Source organism: Eptesicus fuscus, chromosome 5 (genome assembly GCF_027574615.1).
Source record: "Eptesicus fuscus isolate TK198812 chromosome 5, DD_ASM_mEF_20220401, whole genome shotgun sequence".
Lineage (NCBI taxonomy): Eukaryota > Metazoa > Chordata > Mammalia > Chiroptera > Vespertilionidae > Eptesicus > Eptesicus fuscus.
Genome location: NC_072477.1, coordinates 62,682,822 through 62,705,630, shown reverse-complemented (window position 1 = coordinate 62,705,630; position 22,809 = coordinate 62,682,822). Strand labels below are relative to the sequence as shown.

General features: G+C 37.5%; 1 protein-coding gene across 1 annotated transcript; it reads left to right on the top strand.

Moving 5' to 3' along the window:
* The first annotated feature begins 3,599 nt into the window (after positions 1 to 3,599).
* Positions 3,600 to 22,130, top strand: TERB2 (telomere repeat binding bouquet formation protein 2). Its single transcript, XM_008143087.3, has 7 exons — positions 3,600 to 3,685; positions 3,802 to 3,883; positions 4,820 to 4,959; positions 7,900 to 7,961; positions 13,107 to 13,192; positions 20,358 to 20,446; positions 21,969 to 22,130. Exons 1-7 carry the CDS (start codon positions 3,622 to 3,624, stop codon positions 22,106 to 22,108), a joined length of 663 nt encoding a protein of 220 aa, XP_008141309.1. The 5' UTR covers positions 3,600 to 3,621; the 3' UTR covers positions 22,109 to 22,130.
* Positions 22,131 to 22,809: the final 679 nt, after the last annotated feature.

Sequence of the window (22,809 nt, the reverse complement as noted above, 5' to 3'; positions counted from 1 at the left end):
TTCAAGTTTTACCAGTAAGGTGGACACATAATAGTATCTCATTTTAGTGTTAGTTTGTATTTCCCTAATTACCACTGTGGTTGGGCATCTTTTCATAAGTTTATTTGCCATTTAAGTTTCCTCTTCTATAAAATTCCTATTTAGGTGTTTGCCCATTTTTTCTATTGGGTTATTTGCCTTGTATTGATTCATAGGGTTATTTGTAGGTTCTGGATAACCAATCCTTTATTGGTTATTTTCTCTGCAAATATCTTCTCCTACTGGTTAATATTTGTGTCTCATTTAAAAGATTCTTCTCTATTCAGAGGCCAAAGAGATATTCTCCTGTGTTTTATTCACATGTTTTAAAAATTTGCTTTTCATATATTTTTTAAAAATATATTTCAGGGCCAACAGTTCTTTTGAGTCCCGTCTATACTGAGAGGCAAATGAACCAGAAAGAAACTCACTATAGACTGATTCATTTGCCTCTCAGCATAACCATTATTGCTTGTCTCATTTTCAGTTCCTATAAGTGTATTCCTAGTATCACACGAGCTCACTCATCTAGAGGAAAAGATGAACAACATAGACTGAAGAACAAGAACAGCATTGATCAGACTGTCAGACCTCAGAGGGAAGGTAGGGGAGAGTGGGGACAAGGGAGATAGATCAACCAAAGGACTTGTGTGCTTGCATATGAGCCTAATCAGTGATCACGGACAACAGGGGGGGGGGGGCTTGCGTGGGGGGGGGTTTGGGAAGGGAACGGGAGGAGGGGGTTGATGACAAATATGTGATACCTTAATCAATAAAGTAACTAAAATAAAAATATATATATATATTTCATTTTTAAAAAATATATTTTATTGATTTTTTACAGAGAGGAAGGGAGAGGGATAGAGAGTTAGAAACATCGATAAGAGAGAAGCATTGATCAGCTGCCTCCTGCACACCTCCTACTGGGTATGTGCCCACAACCCAGGTACATGCCCTTGACTGGAATCGAACCTGGGACCTTTCAGTCCGCAGGCCGACGCTGTATCCACTGAGCCAAACCGGTTAGGGCTGCTGTTCATATTTAAATCCTTAACAGTTCAATCAACTAGAAAGTAACAAGTATGCATTTGCATGCACCTAATATCATAATTTCAATATATATAAAGCAAAAATTAACAAAAAGAAATCGATAAAACTAAGTATATTTTAGCATGCTTCTCTCAGTAACTGATAGAGGAATCAGATAATATGAACATTCTTTAAACACACACAGAACTCTGACCATATGCTTCAATCATAAGGATAATTTCAACCAATTTTAAAGGATTATTATCACATATTCTTTGACCTTAGTGAGTTTAAGTATCCAGAAATCAATAACAATAAGGTAAATAAATAATCCCATGTATTTGAAAATTTTAAAATATTTTAAATAACGCATTGATCAAATAACTTACATTGGAATTCCAAAAATACTTTAGATTGAACAATAAAATGGCATCTCAAAAACTTTGGCACACAGTTTAAAGGAAATTTATAGACAATATGCACATTTTAGAAAAACAAAGAATGAAAAGCAGTCATCTCTTTCAAGACATTAGAAAAAGAAAAGCAATCTAAAACCAAGGAACTTATAAGATCAGAAATTAATGGTATAGAAAAGAAATATATGAGAGTATGAAGCCAGAAGTTTCTTATTTGAAAAGGCTAATAAAATTGACAAACTATAACTAATATCAGAAAGGAAAAAGAAGCCATTACTACAGAGCCTTGCAGACATTAAAAGGATAATAAAAGTTTTTGTGAACAGCATTATAATAGTACTAGAGGCCTAGTGCACAAAATTCATGCACAGGTGCAGTCCCTAGATCTAGCTGGCAATCGAAGTGTGAGTGTCTGCATGGAATGGCAGGTCCCAGCTGACTTCTGGGCCCTGGCCCCCGTATGCCCCCCTCTGCCTGAGTTATCGAGTCCCCTGCCACTGCCTCTGGTCACTGTCTGTGGGGCAATCAGCAGGGCGATTGGGCCTCACTTGCTCCTGCCTTGGCCTGGTGCCACCCACTCACCTGCTCCACCATCCTGCCGCAGTCCTGCTCTCATCGGGCCCATTGGGGCCAGCAGCGCCTCCACTGCCGCCCACTGCCAGTGCAGTGTCACCGATGCCACCATGTTCCACGCTGCCCCCTGGTGGTCAGTGCACATTATAGCGAGTGGTTGAACTCCTGGTTGAACTCCGGTCAAGGGGACAATTTGCATATTAGGCTTTTATTATATAGGATTTTTGAATTTTTAGATTAAATGGGCCCAAGACCAGAAAATGTAGCTTATCAAAGCTGATCTAAGGAGGGAGGTGGATACTGTAAAAGAAAACCATAATTTTGAGAAAATTGGAAATTTGAACACTCATGATATTTGACTGTATTAAAAATTATTATTTTTAAGTGTGATAATGATATTGTGGTTATTTTTTAAAAGTCCAATAAAAACATTTATAGATGAAATGATAAAATGAGTTTGCTTCAAAATAATACTTGATGCTACAATTCCACTTCTGAGTATTTAACTGATTCAAAAAGACATATGCATCCCTATGTTCATTGCAGCATTATTTCCAATAGCCAAGATAAGTGTTTGTGGATTTTATAAATGGATAAAGATGTGGGATATCTATCTATATCTATACCTCTATCTCTATCTCTATATATCTATATCTATCTACATATCTATATCTCTATCTCTATCTCTATCTATATCTATATACACACACAATGGAATTTTATTACTCAAGTCATAAAAAAGATTGAAATCTGCTGGGCCAGTGTGGCTCAGTGTTTGAACTTCTACCTATGAGGTCCCTGTTCCATTCCTGGTGGGGGCACATGCCCTTTCTGTGGGCCCGATCCCCAGTGGGGGTCATGCAGGAGGCAGCCAATCAATGATTCTCATCATTGATGTTTCTCTCTCTCTCTCTCTCCCTTCCTCTCTGAAATCAATAAAAATATATTTAAAAAAAATAAAACAAATGAACAAATCAAACAGAAACAGACTCATAGATGCAGAGAACAAACTGGTGGTTGCCAGAAGGAGGCAGTGGCAGGGGGTGGGCGAAATAGGTGAAAGGGATTAAGGGGTACAAACTTCCAGTTAAAAAATAAGACACAGGTGTTATAATAACTGCAGAGAGAATAGTCAATAGTACTGTAATAACTTCATACAGCGACAGAAGGTAACTAGACTTATGGGGATAATCACATTGTAATATGCATAAATATCGAATCACTAAAACTAATATTGTAAGTCAATTATACTTCAATTAAAAATTTTGTTTGATGCTACAGAACCTGCACTCATGCCTGTACGACATGGCGCAATAATTTTGTTAGTATGCACTTTGGGTTTAGAACTCACAAGTGTGACTACCGACCCCTTCCCGCTGAAGGAGGGGAAGCCGAGCGTCCCGTCCACAGCCCCAGGCGTTGGTTTGCTCCGTCTGGTAGCGGCGGGATCCTTCTTCCTCCTGCCCCTGGCTTTTCCCGCCCATTACCCTGAGAACCAATCATCGAGCCCGGCTTTGGAGCCAGGACCAATCAGCGATCTCTGCTACGGTTCCCTCCCCCACACCCTGACCGGCTAGGCGGCGCCATGTTTCAAGGGCAGCGGGGCTGGTTCTGCCGCAGCGTCAGCGGGAACCTGAGGCAATTCTGGGGTAGGAAGCTAGGGGGAAAGGGTGGGTGAGGTGGTGAAGGTGGCACCCCTCCCGCTCGCGTGCCTGGGCCCCAGGGTCCTTGCTGGCTTACCCTCTCTTCGCTCTTGCCTCCACAGTGGCCGAAGGGGGGACGATCAGTGACCTGAGGGCCGCCGACTTCCTGTTCAGCTGCGATGCTTCGCACCCGGACACGCTGAGGTACCTGAACGCCGCCTGGCATTGCCTCTCGAGTCATGATGAGCCAGGAGTTGGAGGTGGAAATGGCGGTCGCTCATCACTGTGGATGACGGGAAAAGACTGGAAAAAGAGCACGTTTCCAGTCCTAGATGTGGGGGTTAAAATACATAGCCTTTCTCCTCTCCCTTCTGCCACCACGGCCTGGCCTCCCGCCTGGGCCCCGAGTCACTTCTTGAGTTCCGGTATTAACAGCCGCCCCTCCCACAACTCCACGTGACTTTTTTTAAAAAAAATGTTTTTTATTGATTACAGAGAGAGAAAGGGAGATGGAAAAGGAGAGGGAGAGAGGGACAGAAACATCAATGCTGAGAGAGGATCATTGATCGGCTGCCTCCTGCACGCCCCGCACCGGGGATCGAGCCCGCAACCCCGGGCCTGTGCCCTGACCTGGAACCAAACCATGACCTTCTGGTTCGTGGGCGGAGGCTCCACGTGACTTCTTGGAGGCCCCTCATATTGAATAGTTTAACTAAATCTCCTGCATGCCCCTCATACCTGTGTTCTTAAGCTTAAAACCTTCCCAGCTTCTTTTGAATAACAACCCCGCCCCACACTAATCAGTCAGTGTTCAAACACCATGGAGTGTGCCCCTCACACGCTCTTAGCACGCACTCTCACCACCTTAGAACACACCCGAATCACCTCTTGCCCTGACTCTCAGCGTGTTTTTCTGAGAGGTTGCTCTGCCTTCAATCTGTCCACCTGCGATCCTCCTCCTCCTCATTGCTGTGGGGTTATGTTTGTAAAGCTGAGGTCTAATCCCCGCCCTCTGAACCCTCAGTCTCCTGGTTACCTATGGATAATCTTTCCTACTCCCATTTATTTATTCCATTTTTGCAAGGTTGAATACAGTCTTGTTAATTTGATAACCTGAAATACTTCCTTTTTTTCTCCTAGAGTCTATCAGAGCCTCGATTACATAGATGATAATGCTACCGTTTTTCATGCCTACTATCTCTCTGCAGTAGCTAATGCTGAAATTAAAAATTCAGTGGCTCTAGGTCATTTCGTTCTTCCTCCTGCATGCCTGCAAGAAGGTTAGCAAAGATCATTCATCCAACCCCTGTTAGACAGACAGATCCAGCTAAGTCACCCAGCTGTACTGATCTAAGTGGAAAAGCATGGACTTGGGATCAGATTGCCTTGATGTATATTCCAGTTTTATTTGTTTATACTTGATTCATGCATTCACTGAGCTCCTACTGTGTGTGCCAGGTTTCCACCCAGGCGCTGGGGATTCGGTGCTGAATAATACACATGCAGCTCTTGTCCTCACAGTGTTCACTGGCTGGGATCCAACACTCACTAGTTCTATAACCTTTACCAACTTCTCCCAAGTTGTTTTGAGGATAAAATGAGATAATATAAGTAGTCTGATGTGTGAGCATTCAATAAACTGTTCTTTGCTAGTTTTTAATCTCTTCATTATATTTCTGAAGTTTTTTTCTATTTTTAAAGATTCATTATGATAATAAACCCATATATTACTATTGTTCTTTATACTGTTTAAAGTACTTTCACATTAATTATTTCAGCAACCCTGTGAAGTAAAGGGTAAGTAAATAAACTGTTTCTGAAATTGGTTCTTTTAGTTTTCCCTGATTTGTTCTGTTCAAATCCTACCTATTTTATCTGGGCTAATTAAATATCCCACTTTAAAAATATATTATTTTATTGATTTCAGAGAGAAAGGGAGAGGGAGAGATAGAGACATCAATGATGAAAGAGAATCATTGACTGGCTGCCTCCTGCATGTACCCCATTGGGGATTTAGCCCGCAACCCAGGCATATACCCTGACCATGAATCAAACCCTGACCTCCTGGTTCACAGGTCAATGCTCAACCACTGAGCCACGCAGGTTGGGCAAAATATCCATTTTTATAGGTCTTGGAATTATTACCCAATTCTTGATGTGTATGTGTCTATCCCTAGCAAGACAGATGTACACATTCCCCATGAGCAAAGTATTAAAAAAAAAAAACCAAACAACTCAAAAAAGATTTCTATAGAAGAGTTTTAGAAACTCCCCAAATTGGGTTCCTTTCATAGATTTAATGTCCTGGTAGGACCTATTTATAATAATAAGTTGTTCTAAGTGGTTATGTAAATAAATTAATTAATGACTCCTGTCTTTGAGATTAGCGTCTTAAATTAAAATGTATTTAAAATTTTAAAAATATCAGAAATGAAAACATGCTCCTTTTTAAAAATAAAAACTACACATTATTATCCACCTAGACCAATATTGTCTAGTAGAAGTGTGAAGATGCAAATGTGAGCCACATATTAATCATTAATTTCCTAGTAGTCACATTAAAAAGAATAAAAAGAAATAGGTGAAATTAATTTTAAAAATGTATTTTATTTAACCTAATATATCTAAAGTATCATTTTCTATATATAATGAAATTATTGGGATATTTTAAGTTTTATATATTTATTTTATATATATTTTATATATATATTTTAGAGAGTAAGGGAGAGGGAGAGATAGAAACATCAACGATGAAAGGATCATTGATCAGCTGCCTCCTGCAACCTACAACCTGGGCATGTGCCCTGACCAGGAATCAAACCATGACCTCCTGATTCAGGCGTCCTCAAACTACAGCCTGCGGGCCACATGCGGGTGTTTTTGCCGTTTTGTTTTTTTACTTCAAAATAAGATATGTGCAGTGTGCATAAGAATTTGTTCATAGTTTTTTTTAAACTATAGTCCGGCCCTCCAACGGTCTGAGGGACAGTAAACTGGCCCCCTGTTTAAAAAGTTTGAGGACCCCTGTCCTAATTCATTGATTGATGCTCAACCACTGGGCCACACCAGCCGGGCATTTACATTCTTTTTTTGATACTAAGTCTTTGAAATTCAATATGTTACGCTTACAGCACATTTCAGTTTGGACTAGTGACACATTTCAATGTGGTGCCCACATCTGCCTAGTGGCTACTACTAGGCAGAATAGATCTTGAGGAATGCTACCTTTTAGACCTTGAGTGGGCTACTGTGGAACCTTTTAGGATCTTTGAGTTAGGATGATGACATAGTCCTCTGACATACTAAGCATTGTAAAATTCCTGTACTACCATGCTCACTAGATACGTTGCTCTTCCACCCTTCTTTTAACAAAGTAAATTATTGAATTATTGAGGACCTCTATTCTACAAATTCAGGAATTTTATAGCTTTTAAAAATATATATTTTTTATTAATATTAGAGAAGAAGGGAGAGATAGAAACATTAATGATGAGAGAGAATCACTGATCAGCTGCCTCCTGCACACCCCCTTACTGGGAATCGAGCCCGCAACCCCAGCATATGCCCTGACCAGGAATCAAACCAGTGACCTCTTGGTTCCTGGGTGGACACTCAACTGCCAAGCCATGCCCATCTTGGCGATATAGCTTTTATTTTGACTGGACAATCATTTTCTTTATTAACGCTTGGCATAAAGACACATTTAATGAAGAGATATATTCCAGCAGGAAAAGTTTACAACAATGATTCTCATAATGCATTGGAATCATCTGGGAAGTTTGATAGAAATGCAAATTCCTTAGCTCCTTCTCAATGATCTGATTCAAAAGGAATCTGCATTTTAAACAAGTATCTTAAGTGATTTTGATACAGTGGGAAAATGCTGGCCTAGAAATCTCAGACTTCAAGTAAAATTCAGAAAATGTTACATTTACTTTTTAAAAATGGTATTGGAGCCCTAACCGGTTTTGCTCAGTGGGTAGAGCATCGGCCTGTGGACTGAAGGGTCCCAGGTACGATTCTGGTCAAGGACATGTACCTTGGTTGCAGGCACATCCCCAATAGGGTTGTGCAGGAGGCAGCTGATTGATGTTTCTAATTCTCTATCCCTCTCCCTTCCTCTCTGTAAAAAATCAATAAAATATATATTTTTAAAAAAGAATAAACTTTTAAAAAATAATAAAATAAAAAATGGTATTGGATTTTTTTCCCTATCACAGAAATAAGAAGAAAAATTGGTAGTTTTATTTGGGAACAAGACCAACATTTTCTGAGAGAAAAGGTAAGAGTAAAATAAGGTACTTAATTAAAATCTATAGTCTCAAAAATTTTTGAAAGAAATGTAATCTTAAAAATGTTTGCCTGTGACATGATCCAGATTAAGGAATTTAAAGGTTATGCTTTTATTGAACACTATCTGATTTGACATTGTTTTTGTACTAGTACAATAGTTATATTGAGATTTTTTGTATGAATAAAATTATTCACATAACTTGAAAATTTGCTTTTGTCAGTAATATTAAGGGAGTGATAGTTGCACAGTATAGACCAGTTCTTTACTGCCAGTGTAGATTCTAACTGATTAATTACTGTGTTGTGCCATTTGTTAAAGGTTTTGAATAACACCCCTCAATACATTTGTATAATACTAAAAATTGACTAGCTTTTGCCATCCTGCTTCAATTTACCTATGCTTTGACTTCAGAGTTGTTATGCAATAGCCAAATTTGGGATAATTTGAACATCAAAATTAACAATGATAATAAGGAATTATAAAACATTAAACTTTTTAAAGTCCATGATTATATAGTGATACTTCAAAAACATAAAGAAAAAAATGGAGGAACAGAAGGAAGGAAGGAAGAAATGCAGGAAGGAAAAGGTGGGATAAGAGAAATTTTCCTTACAGAATAGCAGCTAATAAATACACAAAGAATGATAGAATAGAAATTTTTAAATGATAGAATTAAAATTTTAAAAGTCCATGACTATATAGTAATACTTCAAAAACATAAAGAAAAAAAAAGAAAGAATAGAAGGGAGGAAAGGAAGGAAAGAAGTAATGAAGGGATAGAGAAAGGAAAAGGTGGGATAAGAGAAATTTTCCTTACAGAATAGCAGCTAATAAATATACAAAGAATGATAGAATAGAAAATCCCCACTTTATCACTCCCAATAAAATAATTGACTTAGGCAAGGGTCATTAATGGATGTTAAAAACATGATTGCAAATGATCACCCCACAGATTACTTATTACAAAGGTAAGCAATGTACCTTTACACTGGAGAGATCTATTATACCACCACCTTAACCAATTGATTGAATTTAGCATCACCAATACTGGACAAACTCTCATTATGTTCAGCTTGATGTAATATAATAAAAAGTACTGTGTAATGTTCTTGTTCAAAATACTTAATCTGAATCTACTTATGGGTAAACACTCAGGCAATTCTAGAATATTGAAAATATCAGAAAACAACTAGCTGGCTTAGGCTCTTTAAAACAATGCCATTAAAAAAAAAAAAAAAAAGGCAGGAAGGCACTCTCCTTCCAGGGAGCATGCCCATGCCATTCCATTCCCTCTCCTTCCCCCACAGGCATGTATCCTCTAACCTCTAAGGGACCCCATGAGACTTGCACCCAGGTGACAGTGGCCAGCAGTAGCTGGTCCAGAACTAACTTCCTGAACCTGTCTCCAAGGCCCCTATTCTCTGACTTCCCAGTGAGCTAAGGTAGCCCAGTCTAGGTCTCCAATTGCTTCTTCTATGCCCTTCCTTGTTTCACTGTCCTAAGTATATTTTTGCTGCAGTCAATATATTCTTGCTTGCTTTAAAAAAAAAAATAGCAGGAAGACTGTTTTAAATTAAGATATAATCAAATGTGATGTACAAACTTTGATTGGATTGGATTCTGGATTTTTTTAAAATAAAAAAAGACATTTTTAGAACAATTGGGAAAATTCTAAATATGGACTGTATATTAGGTGATATTGAATTAACATTAATTTTAAAAATTATGATAGAGGTATTATAAAGATAAAATATATTTTTTAGAAAATGCATGCTAAAAGCCTGACCAGCATGGTTCAGTGGTTGAACTTCGACCCATGAACCAGGACATTTTGATTCCCGGTCAGGGCACATGCTTGGATTGCAGGCTAGGTCCCCAGTGTGGGGTGTGCAGGAGACAGCTGATCAATGATTCTTTCTCATCATTGATGTTTCTATATCTCTCTCCCTCTCCTTTCCTCTCTGAAATCAATACAAATATATCTAAAGGAAAATGCATGCTAAAGATTAAGGAGTAAAATGTTATAATATCTGAAAATATTTTCAAATGGTCCATTAAAAATAAAAATTTATAGAAGGAATGCAGGGTGGTAAAAATGTTAACACTTTGTGAATCTAGGTGAAAGGCATATTGTACTTATTGTATTATTCTTTAACATTCGGTAAGTTTGAAATTTTTTCGAAATAAACAGTTAGGGCCCTGACTGGTTTGGCTCAGTGGATAGAGCATCAGCCTGCAGACTGAAGGGTCCCAGTTTCGATTCCGGTCAAGGCATGTACCTTGGTTGCGGGCACATCCCCAGTAGGGGGTGTGCAGGAGGCAGCTGATCGATGTTTCTCTCTCATCAATGTTTCTAACTATCCCTCTCCCTTCCTCTCTATAAAAAAATCAATAAAATATTTAAAAAAATAAACAGGGAGAACATCTTTATAATATAATATGTCTAAAGCCAAGCAATTAATTTATATATTTTGTACTCCTTTTATAAATTTGTTTTTTCTTCCCAAAGTGTTATTATCTGAAAATACTAATAGTTCTTTTATATTCTTTGTCTATGTTGTACAAAGGACCAAAATATTTAATCCTTGACTTATCACAGTGTTTCCAGGGACATGAATGGTTATTTGACAGTAATTATTGAGTATACCAGAACTTTAGAGCTAAAAAGTTCTTAAAAATCATTAATTTAATCACTCCGTTTTAGAAATGAGAAAACTGAGGTAAAGAGAAGCAAAGATCTGTGTTGGTTCACATAGCCAGATATTATTAGCAAAGTTGAACAAAATTTTCTCAGCTCCAACCCAGTCCAATGTTTTTTTCTACTAAAAATTAGTAGAACATTCCTGCTGTACTATTGACTATTGACTGGAGACTATTGACTCTAGAAGTTGTATGATTATATAACAAGGGGTTTTATTAGTTCTTTCTAAATATTGATTGATATAGACTATTAGCCAATTATAATATAATTATACTATATAATAAAACCCTAATATGCAAATTGACCATACCTCCGACACACCCACAAGCCATGCCCACCACCCAATCAGAGCGAGTATGCAAATTAACCCAAACCAAGATGGCTACAGCCACAGAGAGCAAGGTTTCCTAGGTAACAGAGGAAGCCAAGCTTTCTGGCTGCCCTGGCCAGGCCTAAGCCTCCACTCAAGCTACAAAGTTTCAATTATAGAAGGTAAACAAATTCAAACAAATGGTGGCAGAATGGAGCTTGAGAGAGCAGGCCAGGGTTGCCGCCGGCAACAGGGGAAGCAAAGCTTTCCGCACACCCTGGCCGGGCCCACCCGTTTAAGGCAACAAAGTTTCAATTATAACCCCAACACAAATGGCTGCGGGCCTCGGAGGGAGCCCGAGGCTTGGCTCTGCTCCAGGCTACAAAGTTTCAATTGTAGAAGAAAAATAAATTCCAGATACCAGGGCCTCCGCTTGGGTTGCCAGGGGGCATGGCCCGCCTGCAAACCACCACAGGCCTCTCGCTCAGGCCACCCCACACCCCAAGGGAACCCCACCTGATCAGGGATGCCCTTTAGGGCAAACCAGCTGGCCCCCACCCCTGTACCAGGCCTCTATCCTATCTAATAAAAGAGTACTATGCAGATTGATCACTGCCACACACAATATAGCTGCCCCCATGTGGTCAAAGATCCTGCCCCCATGTGGACACAAGATGGCTACCACAAGATGGCCAGCAGGAGAGGGCAGTTGGGAGGCACCCGGCCTGCAAGGGAGGGCAGTTGGAGGTGATCAACCCTGAAGGAGAGGGCAGTTAGGGGTAACCAGGCCAGCAGAGGAGGGAAGTTGGGGGCAAACAGGCTGGCAGCAGAGTGGTTAGGGGGTGATCAGGCTGGCAGGCAGAAGCAGTTAGGGGCAATCAGGAAGGCAGGCAGGCAAACAGTTGGGAGCCAGCAGTCCTGGATTGTGAGAGGGATTTCCAACTTCCCGTTTAGGCCCGATCCCAGGGATTGGGCCTAAACAGGCAGTCGGACATCCCTTGAGGGGTCCCAGATTGGACAGGGTACAGGCTGGGCTGAGGGACAACTCCCCTCCGTGCACGAATTTCGTGCACTGGGCCTCTAGTACTATATAATAAAACCCTAATATGCAAATCGACTGAACGGTGGAACAAGTGGAACTGAATGGTGGAACCAGTCACTATGACGTGCACTGACCACCAGAGGCTAGACACTCAATGCAGGAGCTGCCCCCTGGTGGTCAGTGTGCTCCCACAGGGGGAGCGCTGTTCAGCCAGAAGCCGGGCTCACAGCTGGTGAGCACAGTGGCAGTGGCAGGAACCTCTCCCGCCTCCTCCGTGGCAGCACTAAGGATCCCTCGGGGGTCCCGGACTGTGAGAGGGCGTAGGCCGGGCTGAGGGACACCCCGTCTCCTCCAGTGCACGAATGTTGTGCACTGGACCTCTAGTAGTATATATAGGTAGAAAGTACTTCACTGAATGGCAACAATAAGGGTAAAATTGGTAAGTAATTTTGGGGAGCGTTATTATTGTTATTTAGAGTGTATTTGTGACCTAAATATAGCAATTTCCTAATGGCATATTAAGTAAATATGTTATGTGATAGGTACCAGTATTTGAGTTATTATCACATAATCTTTAGTTCTTTTGTAACTCCATAGCTAAATACTTCACTTTAATTTTGAAGGGGAAACAATTTTTAAAGCTTACTTCATATTTTTGATTTGTAACTCACAGACAGCCAAAGAATCTCCAATTCAAAAATTTTAAGAGAGTTTAATAACACTTTTTTTTTGTTTGTTTCCTTATTTTAAAAAAACTAAGAAGTAATATGACCACATTAGGGAAAATTTCAAAAACTGAAAAAGAATAAAATCAGTCAAAAGTTTTACTATCTAATACAACCACAGCTGATATTTTAAAAATTTTGTTCTTCTTTCTTTATGTATCTCTAAAAATCTAGAGTGTAATTGTGTGTGTAAAAAATTTTGTTAAGTTTTTCCACCAAACTAGATTAAATGTACCTAGGTATATAAATACTTTATGACTCTTATATCGTGCCAATAATTTTTTATTTAAAAAATTATTGATTTGCTTATTGGCGTGCTGATTTTTAAAAATGTGATTTCTTTTGCTATCCACAGCATGATGAAGTAATGTCAAATGAAAGAAACATCCTTAAGGAAAACAGTGAACTGGCCACAGATCACAAAAAAGAATTATCCAAAAGGTATTGAATTCATATACTTCATTGATATTCAATTCAATGTAGACACCTTTGAGCACTGACAGTGTATTTATCTCATTCAATTTTTACAGTCTCTTATGAGATTATATTATCATTTTCACATTGACATTTTAGAAAGCAATCTAGGGTCAGAGAGATTGTAATTTGTCCAAAGTCTTGTATAAGTGGGAGAAGAAGGATTTGAACTGGATCAGCCTAATTCTAGAGCCCATGCATTTAACTACTATGCTAGATTAACCTTGCAGAAAAGAAACTAGAATTCTATCTATATTATGAATACTGTTATATTATTTTTAAAATATATATTTTAATAATAAGAAAATATACTAAATATTAGCAGTAATATTATTAGGATTGAAAGTTCTGAATGATTTCTCCCTCTCCTTTCCAAATTGTTTTGTAATGTGATTACTTTGATTTAAGAAATTAAATTTAAAAAGACAAACATGGACTTGCCATTGTGTTAGGGCCAATCTATGAGAGGCCCCCTTATTGCTGGCTTATTTATTATCTAGTCCTAATTTCATATTCCCAGCTCAATGGTTTTAAAATATTCATAGGATAGCATTGGTTATGTGAAAGTCTGGTATTTGGCTACTAAAATAAAAATGATCAATATTTTAAAAAATGATCACTATTAGTCTTTCTTCCATATAAAAAGTAATAAGTTTAATCTTTATCACTTTTTCAATGTTAAGTTTTTCTCCTTATAATTTTTCTACCTACTATTTTAGTTTATTAAAATTTGATGTAAGTTGTCTGATTTAACACAATGCTGTATATTCAATTATGTTAAGTTTAATAAAACATTGCTTCATCGCCGAAACCGGTTTGGCTCAGTGGATAGAGCGTCGGCCTTTGGACTGAAAGGTCCCAGGTTCTATTCTGGTCAAGGGCATGTACCTTGGTTGCAGGCACATCCCCAGTGAGGGTTGTGCAGGAGGCAGCTGATCGATGTCTCTCTCTCATCGATGTTTCTAACTCTCTATCCCTCTCTCTTCCTCTCTGTAAAAAATCAATAAAATATATTTAAAAAACAAAACAAAAAACATTGCTTCATGGTCTTGTGACTTCTAGATATTCTACCACTTAAGTTTAAGAATCCATATTTTAGGTCTTTTGGATCTCTACGTGTAACATTCCTTTGAGCTTACTTGTTATGCTTTTTGAGATAAGAAATTGGTAAGGAAAGGAAGAAAAATGAAAATAGAAGAGGTGAGACCATGAAGATATTAAGAGATGGGTAGAGGAGAGAATAGTTATCCTAAGTGGCCTTGTAAGAAAAGGCTGGGAAATAGAAATAAAAAGTCACTCCCAGTGATTCATTGGACTAGGAAAGATAGAAGATATATAAATTCTTTAAGAAACAGTTGTCCTGACCTGGCCAGTTTTGCTCAGTGGTTAGGTTAGAGCATCAGCCCTCAGACCAAAGGGTGGAGGGTTTGATTCCCAATCAAGGGCATGGACTGGGGGTTCAATCCCCGGCCCAGTTTGGGGCGCGTGTGGGAAGCAAGCAATTGGTGTTTCTCTCTCTTCCCTTCTCCCTCCCTTCCACTCTGTCTGAAAACCAGTGGGGAAAATATCCTCAGGTGAGGATTAAAACAACAACAACAAAAACAAGTTTCCTCCACAGAATCCATTAAGAAAAGATTGCCTACCTTGTGTGGTGCTGTGGTTGAGCGTTGACCTACGAACCAGAAGGTCATGGTTTGAATCCCATTCAGGGCATATGCCCTGGTTATGAGCTCCTGCAGCCAATCAATGATTCTCTCTCTCTCTCTCTATCCCTCTCCCTCTCTCTCTCTCTCCCTCTCCCTCTCCCTTTCTTTCTGAAATGAATAAAAATATTTTTTAAGAAGAAAAAAATTGATAAACATGACCAAAATATTTTAAACTTGTACATGGCAATAAAAATATTGTAATCCGCCAAAAACCGGTTTGGCTCAGTGGATAGAGCGTCGGCCTGCGGACTCAAGGGTCCCAGGTTCGATTCCGGTCAAGGGCATGTACCTTGGTTGCAGTCACATCCCCAGTAGGGGGTGTGAAGGAGGCAGCTGATCGATGTTTCTCTCTCATCAATGTTTCTGACTCTCTATCCCTCTCTCTTCCTCTCTGTAAAAAAAATCAATAAAATATATTTTAAAAAAATATTATAATCCAAGTCAAATAAAAATATTATAATCCAAGTAAATATACATTAGGAAAAACATTTGACAAAGGCTTGTTTCCTTAATACTATATAGATACTATATAAAGAGGGCTTGCAAATCTGGGGAAATATGTCCAATCGAATAACAACAAAAATAGACAAAAGATATGAATAGACACCTTCAGTAGGTGTCTACCTAGAGCCGTTTCTTTGTGAAACCACCAGAGGGTGTAGTGCAAACATAGATAAAATATACTTTACCCTTGAAGCATTTATTTTGTTGGCATACTACTAGTATTGAACACTAAGTGGCGAACTAGTTATTTAGTAATTGCTAAATACAAGACTTGTGAGCTCAGCAGTTCACAATAATTAGTTTCTTAGAACCTTATAAGATAGATAAATAGTATTAGCCCCATTTTATAGTTGAGGTCTCAGAGAGCTAAATAATTCACCCAATATTATTTAAGTGGTGAAGCTGAAACCAAGGCTAACTAATTGACTCAGACTACAAACCCTTAATCACTATGCTGTTTTCCTTTCCCAATACATTCATAAAATCTTCAGAAAATTGTATGGATTTCTTTTCTTGCTTTTAATTACAGTAATTTTATTATGATGAGTGTAATGCATGCAATTTGTTAAAATAGAATATACAAAAAAACAAATAAATAAAATTTAAACCCCACCATTGAGAGATAACCATCATCAACATTAGCGTATTTCTTGCTAGTTTTATACAAATACATGCATTAAGTAGAGTTGATATTGACTGCATATACAGGGTGGTGCAACAATACGTTTATAGTTGTGTGTCAAACACAGAGTTTATGCTTATATTATTTATTAATTACTATATTAATTTCCACATGAATAACTATAAACCTACTTTTGTCCTATCCTGTTTAGTCTGTCTCTTGATTTTCCCCATTTTGAAAAGCCTTATTTGATATTATGATTTGTAATGGCTGCATATGGTATTTCATCTTGTTTAATCACCTTCCTTTTCTTCTTTTTTTATTGATTAAGGTATTACATATGTGTCCTTAACCCCCCATGGCCCCCCAACCCCCCACTCATGCCCTCACCCCCCTGTTGTCTGTGTCCATTGGTTATGCTTATATGCATGCATACAAGTCCTTTGGTTGATCTCTCCCCCTTACCCCCACCTCCCCTACCTTCCCTCTGAGGTTTGAGCATCTGATTGATGCTTCTGTCTCTGGATCTGTTTTGTTCATCAGTTTATGTTGTTCATTATAATCCACAAATGAGTGAGATCATGTTATATTTATTTTTCTCTGACTGACTTCTTTCGCTTAGCATAATGCTCTCCAGCTCCATCCATGCTGTTGCAAATGGTAGGAGCCTTCTTTTTTATAGCAGCGTAGTATTCCATTGGGTAGATATACCACAGTTTTTTAATCCATTCATCTGCTCATGGGCACTTAGGCTGTTTCCAAATCTTAGCTATTGTAAATTGTGCTGCTATGAACTTAGGGGTGCATATAGCCTTTCTGAGTGGTGTTTCTAGTTTCTTGGGATATATTTCTAGAAGTGGGGTCACTGGGTCAAATGGGAGTTCCATTTTTAGTTTTTTGAGGAAACTCCATACTGTTCTTGACAGTGGCTGCACCAGTCTGCCTTCCCACCAGCCGTGCACGAGGGCTCCTTTTTCTCTGCATCCTCACCAGCACTTGTCATTTGTTGATTTGTTGATGATAGCCATTCTGACAGGTGTGAGATGGTATCTCATTGTTGTTTTGATTTGCATCTCTCTGATGATTAGTGACTTTGAGCATGTTTTCATATGTCTCTTGGCGTTACTTATGTACTCACCTTCCCTTTTTAAAAAAATATATTTTTTATTGATTTCAGAAAGGAAGGGAAAGAGAGAGAGATAAAAGCATCAATGATGAGAGAGAACCATTGATTGACTACCTCCTGCATGCCCCCCACTGGGAATGTGCCCTGACTTGGAATGGAACCATGACCTCCTAATTCATAGGTTGAGGCTCAATCATTGAGCCACGCTTAAAAATGTTTTAAATTATTTACAAGTTGTTTCCCTTATGGCACCTTCATGAACATCTTTTTAAAAATAAATCTTTCTCAAAAAATAGAAAAAATCTTTCTCTACTTTTTAAGATAATTTTCTTAATGTAAATTCTCAAATGTGGAATTTACAGTATAAAGAGATATGAATACTTTTTAAGGGCCATGACATCTACTGTTAGTTGCTTCCCACAAAAGTATAAATTTAGATTACTACTAGTATTGGTCTCGCTGCATCCTCATCATTATATTGAGTGTTAATAAGAAGCCTTGTGTTAATTTAATAGATGAAAATGGCATATTCTTTTAATTTTCATATTTATTTGATTACTAATAGGTTTGAACATTTTAAAATTTGTTTATTAGAATTTCATAGTTCCTTTTCTATGGCTTTTTTGTTTCTATTATTTCTCCATTTTCTATTGGGGGGTCCTTATTGTCTTTCTTATCAACTTGTCTGTCATCTTTATATAATAACTATATTAAACTTTTGCCAGTTTGTCACATTATATCCTCAGTTTGTGGTCTGGTTTATACTTCCTCAGAGATACAAGTTTTAAATGTTCACATTATTAAATTAGTCACTTTTATAATTTTTTCTATTGTTTTTACCTTCAGAAAAATCCTTTCCCATTCAGAGATTAAATGGGTTTTTAATTCTGCAGGTATTTATTTTGGTATAAGTTAATAAGTTATTATCTAAATTTATTTTTGTTTTTTAATAAGAAATTACCACAGTTTTTTGAAAAATAAATCTATTTCAACTGATGTGTGATTTCCCTTTGTCATATGTTGTTTTATGTATTTGAAGATCTATTTTTGGACTATTTGTTTTATTCCATTAATCTGTGAATCTATTTTTATATCAACACAATCTTATTTTAAGTTAGATAACGTTATTTATATATTTTAATACCTGGGAAAAAAAACAAGTCTCAAACTCCTTTTTCCTTGGCTCTTCATGCTACACATTATTTTTCTATTTTCAAAATTTAATTATTTTTAATAGGTAAAATATTCACCTGGTTCAAAATCCAAGATATATAAAAGAGGGTACTATGAAAATATACTGGCCTCTAAAAAGCCAATTTCCTTCCAGAGGCAATCCCTATTATCAGTTTCTAATATATACATGTACTAGAAAATTTATAAAATATTCTTTCATTTCTCCTTTTTGCACAAATAGTAATATACTGTATTCCATTCGTGATGCAACAGGGCCACTGTTTTAATTACTTATAATATGATTTAATATCTAGAACTAGTTCCTCCTCCTTACTCTTTTTCAAGTTTTCTTAGCTATTATTTCTCAAATTTTCCTTCTGATTTTTGCAACCACCTTGTTCATATTTTTAAAAAATTCCTGTTGTTATACTTAGTGATATTACAAAGAATTTATAGATTAACTTAGGGACAATGTCTATGATATCAAATACTTCTATCCAAGGAAGTGGTATTTTCTCCCATTTGTTCAAGTTTTCTTTTGTGGCCCTTAAGGAACTTTTTCATATTTTCTTTATATAAATCTGTACTTCCTTTAAGAATATTCCTAGGTATGTTATTTCATTCTATTACAAATTTAGTCTTGCCTCCTATTAGATCTTCTAACATGCTGTTAAGATGAATTTTAGAATTTTTTTTCCCTTAAGCTCTAAGGGACTTTATTGAGAATTGCCCCGGCCAGCGGGGTCTTCTAACGGGGGTACCGAGGCGGCGCACCTAAGAGAATGAGAGACAGACAAGGGACGCAAAGAATGGAGGCAAGACAAAGGGGATTCTGATCAAGCCTCAAAATTTTATTTTTTACAGCGTTCTTTATATGTGATTTCTAGAAGGGTGGATGCCTAGGAGGGGTGGGGGCTGACCTAGATAATCGGCTAAAGTCGTAAAGGGTGTGGACTATAGATAAAGGGTGTGGCGGTTGAAGGGCGGCTACAGAAGGAATGCTTTGTCCTCAGGCAAGAGGAAGTGGGCCTAGTTTCAGTAACTTACTGAAGGTCAGAGTTAATCCTTTGACCAACTCTTGGCTCCTGACAGAGAATTGTATTAAACTTCAATTTGAGAAGAACTACTGTCTTTATAATTTTCAATATTCCTATCCAGGAGAATGCTTTGGTTTTCCTTTATTTTTTCTTCTATATTTCAATCAAGTTTTTTATTTTTCTATATATCTATACTAATAAAAAAGAAAGATGCAAATAGACTGTACCTTCACACACACACCAGCCAATCAGGAGTGCGTATGCAAATTAGCCCAACAAAAATGGTGGGTTAATTTGCATACACAATTTGCGGCCAGGGGCGAGGCGCTTGCATCATTGTCATGGCAATGACGCAGGCATTTCGCACTGCCCCAGCCGCTCCAGTCCTCTGGGCAGCATGGGAAGGTGGAAAGGTGGCTCTGGCCAGAGTGAAGGTGGTGCCGGCAGCCAGGGGAAGGAAGGCCCATTCTTGCACAAATCTTCGTGCATTGGGCCTCTAAGTCTAATTATAAAGTACTAGAGGTCCAATGTACGAAATTCATGCAAGGGGCTCGGCCCTCACAGCCCCAGCTTGGTTCAGAAGGTCGTCTGGACAGTTGTTCAGAACAATGTCTGGAGGGTCATTCTGTTGTCTGGTCTAATTAGCATATTAGCTCTGTATTATATAGGATTGTTGAATTATTATGCATTCAAAAATACTGAGTAAAAGACCCAGACCTCTATATAACTCAATAAATACTTGTTTTATAAAATGGCCAAGATAATAAAAAATATCCATAGAGGCCTTATATTACTTAGAAGCACAAAAGAAGTTCACACTTAACATTTTTACCCAATTAAAATTAAGACTGAAATCTGATCAAAGAGCAATTAGATTACTATGTATATTGCCTGGAATAATTTCTCATTTGTAAAACAAGCCCAAAAAACAAATATAAATATGACTTTCTGTTTAATTTTACAGCACAAAAAAGCATTTTATAAGGACTCCAGTTACAGAAAAGCAGATGTACTGCCCTCTTCAGAATTATCCAGTGAACAACATGGTAACAGGTAATTTTAAATAAAATTTACCCCAGCTGGTGTGGCTCAGCAGTTCAGTATCAAATCAGGAAACAAGAGGTCGCTGGTTTGATTCCTGGTTCAGGGCACATGCCTGGGTTGCAGGCTCAATCCCCAGTGTGGGGCATGCAGGAGGCAGCTGATCAATGATTCTCTCTCATCATTGATGTTTCTATCTCTCTCTCTCCCTCTCCCTTCTTCTCTGATATCAATAAAAATATATATATTTTTAAAAGATATTTTCTGAGGTAAATGGCTATGATTAAAATATCTTTAAAAATATTAATCAGTTTTATCTAATTGAATTCATAGCTAATTTATTAACTGTGAATTTGTTATCTAATATGAGAAACAATCAAACTATAAACATAGATAACCTGTTGGTGGTGGTGTTCTAAATTCAATCATTCTTGCGTGCTATCAGAATTTTTGTCTTACAGGATTTACTTTTTAAATTAAGTTCCACTTTTAGTATAAACCATAAATACTTATATTACACATGAAATATAATCACTCAGATAAGAATTCCATATGAAGATAATATTGCTAAAGTGACTGAGTTCTTTTTTTCAAAAATATTTTTTTATTGACTTCAGAGAGGAAGGGAGAGGGAGAGAGAGAGATAGAAACATCAATGATGAGAGAGTATCATTGATCTGCTGCCTCCTGCACACTGCCTACTAGGGATCGAGCCCACAACCAGAGCATGTGCCCTTGACTGGAATCAAACCCCGGACCTTCCAGTCTGCAGTTCAATGCTCTATTCACTGAGCCAAACCAGCTGGGGCAAGTGACTGAGTTCTTAAATTCTAGGAGTTCTTTTTGACATTAATATCTATTTCAGATTATTCATGACATCAAAATTACTCATACCAATAATCTTTGTTGACTAAGCAATAATGTCAATCTTCCCATTAAGTTTTTATTAAAAGAATATTATCTCAGTGTTAGCAGTGAAGGAAAGTGTTGCCTGTGCTATTAGGAAAGATGAACTGTTTGTGCCGATTGTAGCTAGTTGAATAATTCTAAATGATTATACTCTAAACCACAAATACTTCCCAGTTTTGTTTTTTTTACCTAGGTACTTTAATATTCCATCCCCAAACTCAACATGACACTCTCAATAGTCAAAGTGGTTAATTAAGTATCTTTGTTTTAAAGGGAGGTAGAAGGGTAGCTCAGTTAGAGTATTGTTCTGATTCACCAAGGTTATGGTTTCCATCCCCAGTTAGGACACATACAAGAATCAACCATAAATAAGTAGAATAACAAATTGATGTTTCTCTCTCTAAAAACCAATAAATAAAAATAAAAGGAGGTAGAAGGTTGTGGGGAACAGGTAAGGGATAAGAAGGTTGTTTACTGATAATTATCAAGTGTTATGGAGAATCTTCTGACTAGTATTATTTCTTCTTTTCTAAGAACCTTCTTTAGAAATCTTAACCCTAATCAACCACAACACTGAAAATCAGATAGTTTGACAAAATTTCAAATATATGCTTTTTTTTTGTAGGCTATATATCAATTGATGCCATGAAGAAATTCCTTGGGGAGCTACATGACTTTATTCCTGGAAGTTCAGGATATTTGGCATACCATGTTCAAAATGAAATTAATATGTCTACCATAAAAAACAAATTGAAGAGGAAATAAATTAAATTGTCCTTGTATCTGGGTATTTATTTTCTATAAAATATTATCAAAGATGGGCATGATTTTAAATTCTCCCATTTGGGACAGGGGTATGAGGAAATGGAGATGATTTCTTTCCTTTCTATCTCAAAAATGTATCTTTAGAATATTCACAATCTTTTTGGCTTTGTATTTTGACATTTGGACTGGACTGTTTCCCCAGCTTGTAACGTATGTCCACAAATTCTGAATGTACAGATGTTTGGAGTAATTGTCATTGAAACATACTTTATAAGATATCTCTCTCTCTTTCTCTCTCTCTCCCCTGATTCTCTTTTAGCTTTAACATTTTATTATATGTATATTTTTCTAGGTTCATTGATGTGAATGTAAAATTTATTATTCTGATCATTTTATTTCAATTAAAAAATTAGAATGCTAAGTTGAATTCTGAAAATATGGAGTTGAATTCTTACTTGAAAATATGGAGTAGAACATTTTAATAATTCAGACTTCAAGTGTGGACAGTTTCTTTTTTTTTTTTTAATATATTTTATTGATTTTTTACAGAGAGGAAGAGAGAGGGATAGAGAGCCAGAAACATCGATGCGAGAGAAACATCGATCAGCTGCCTCTTGCACACCCCCTACTGGGGATGTGCCCGCAACCAAGGTACATGCCTTGACCGGAATCGAACCTGGGACCCTTGAGTCCGCAGGCCG

Coding starts and splice junctions, on each gene's coding strand:
- TERB2 (XM_008143087.3), top strand. CDS start 3,622: ATGTTTCAAGGGCAGCGGGGCTGGTTCTGCCGCAGCGTCAGCGGGAAC. Junction 3,686..3,801: donor GAACCTGAGGCAATTCTGGG/GTAGGAAGCTAG, acceptor TTGCCTCCACAG/TGGCCGAAGGGGGGACGATC. Junction 7,962..13,106: donor AACATTTTCTGAGAGAAAAG/GTAAGAGTAAAA, acceptor TGCTATCCACAG/CATGATGAAGTAATGTCAAA.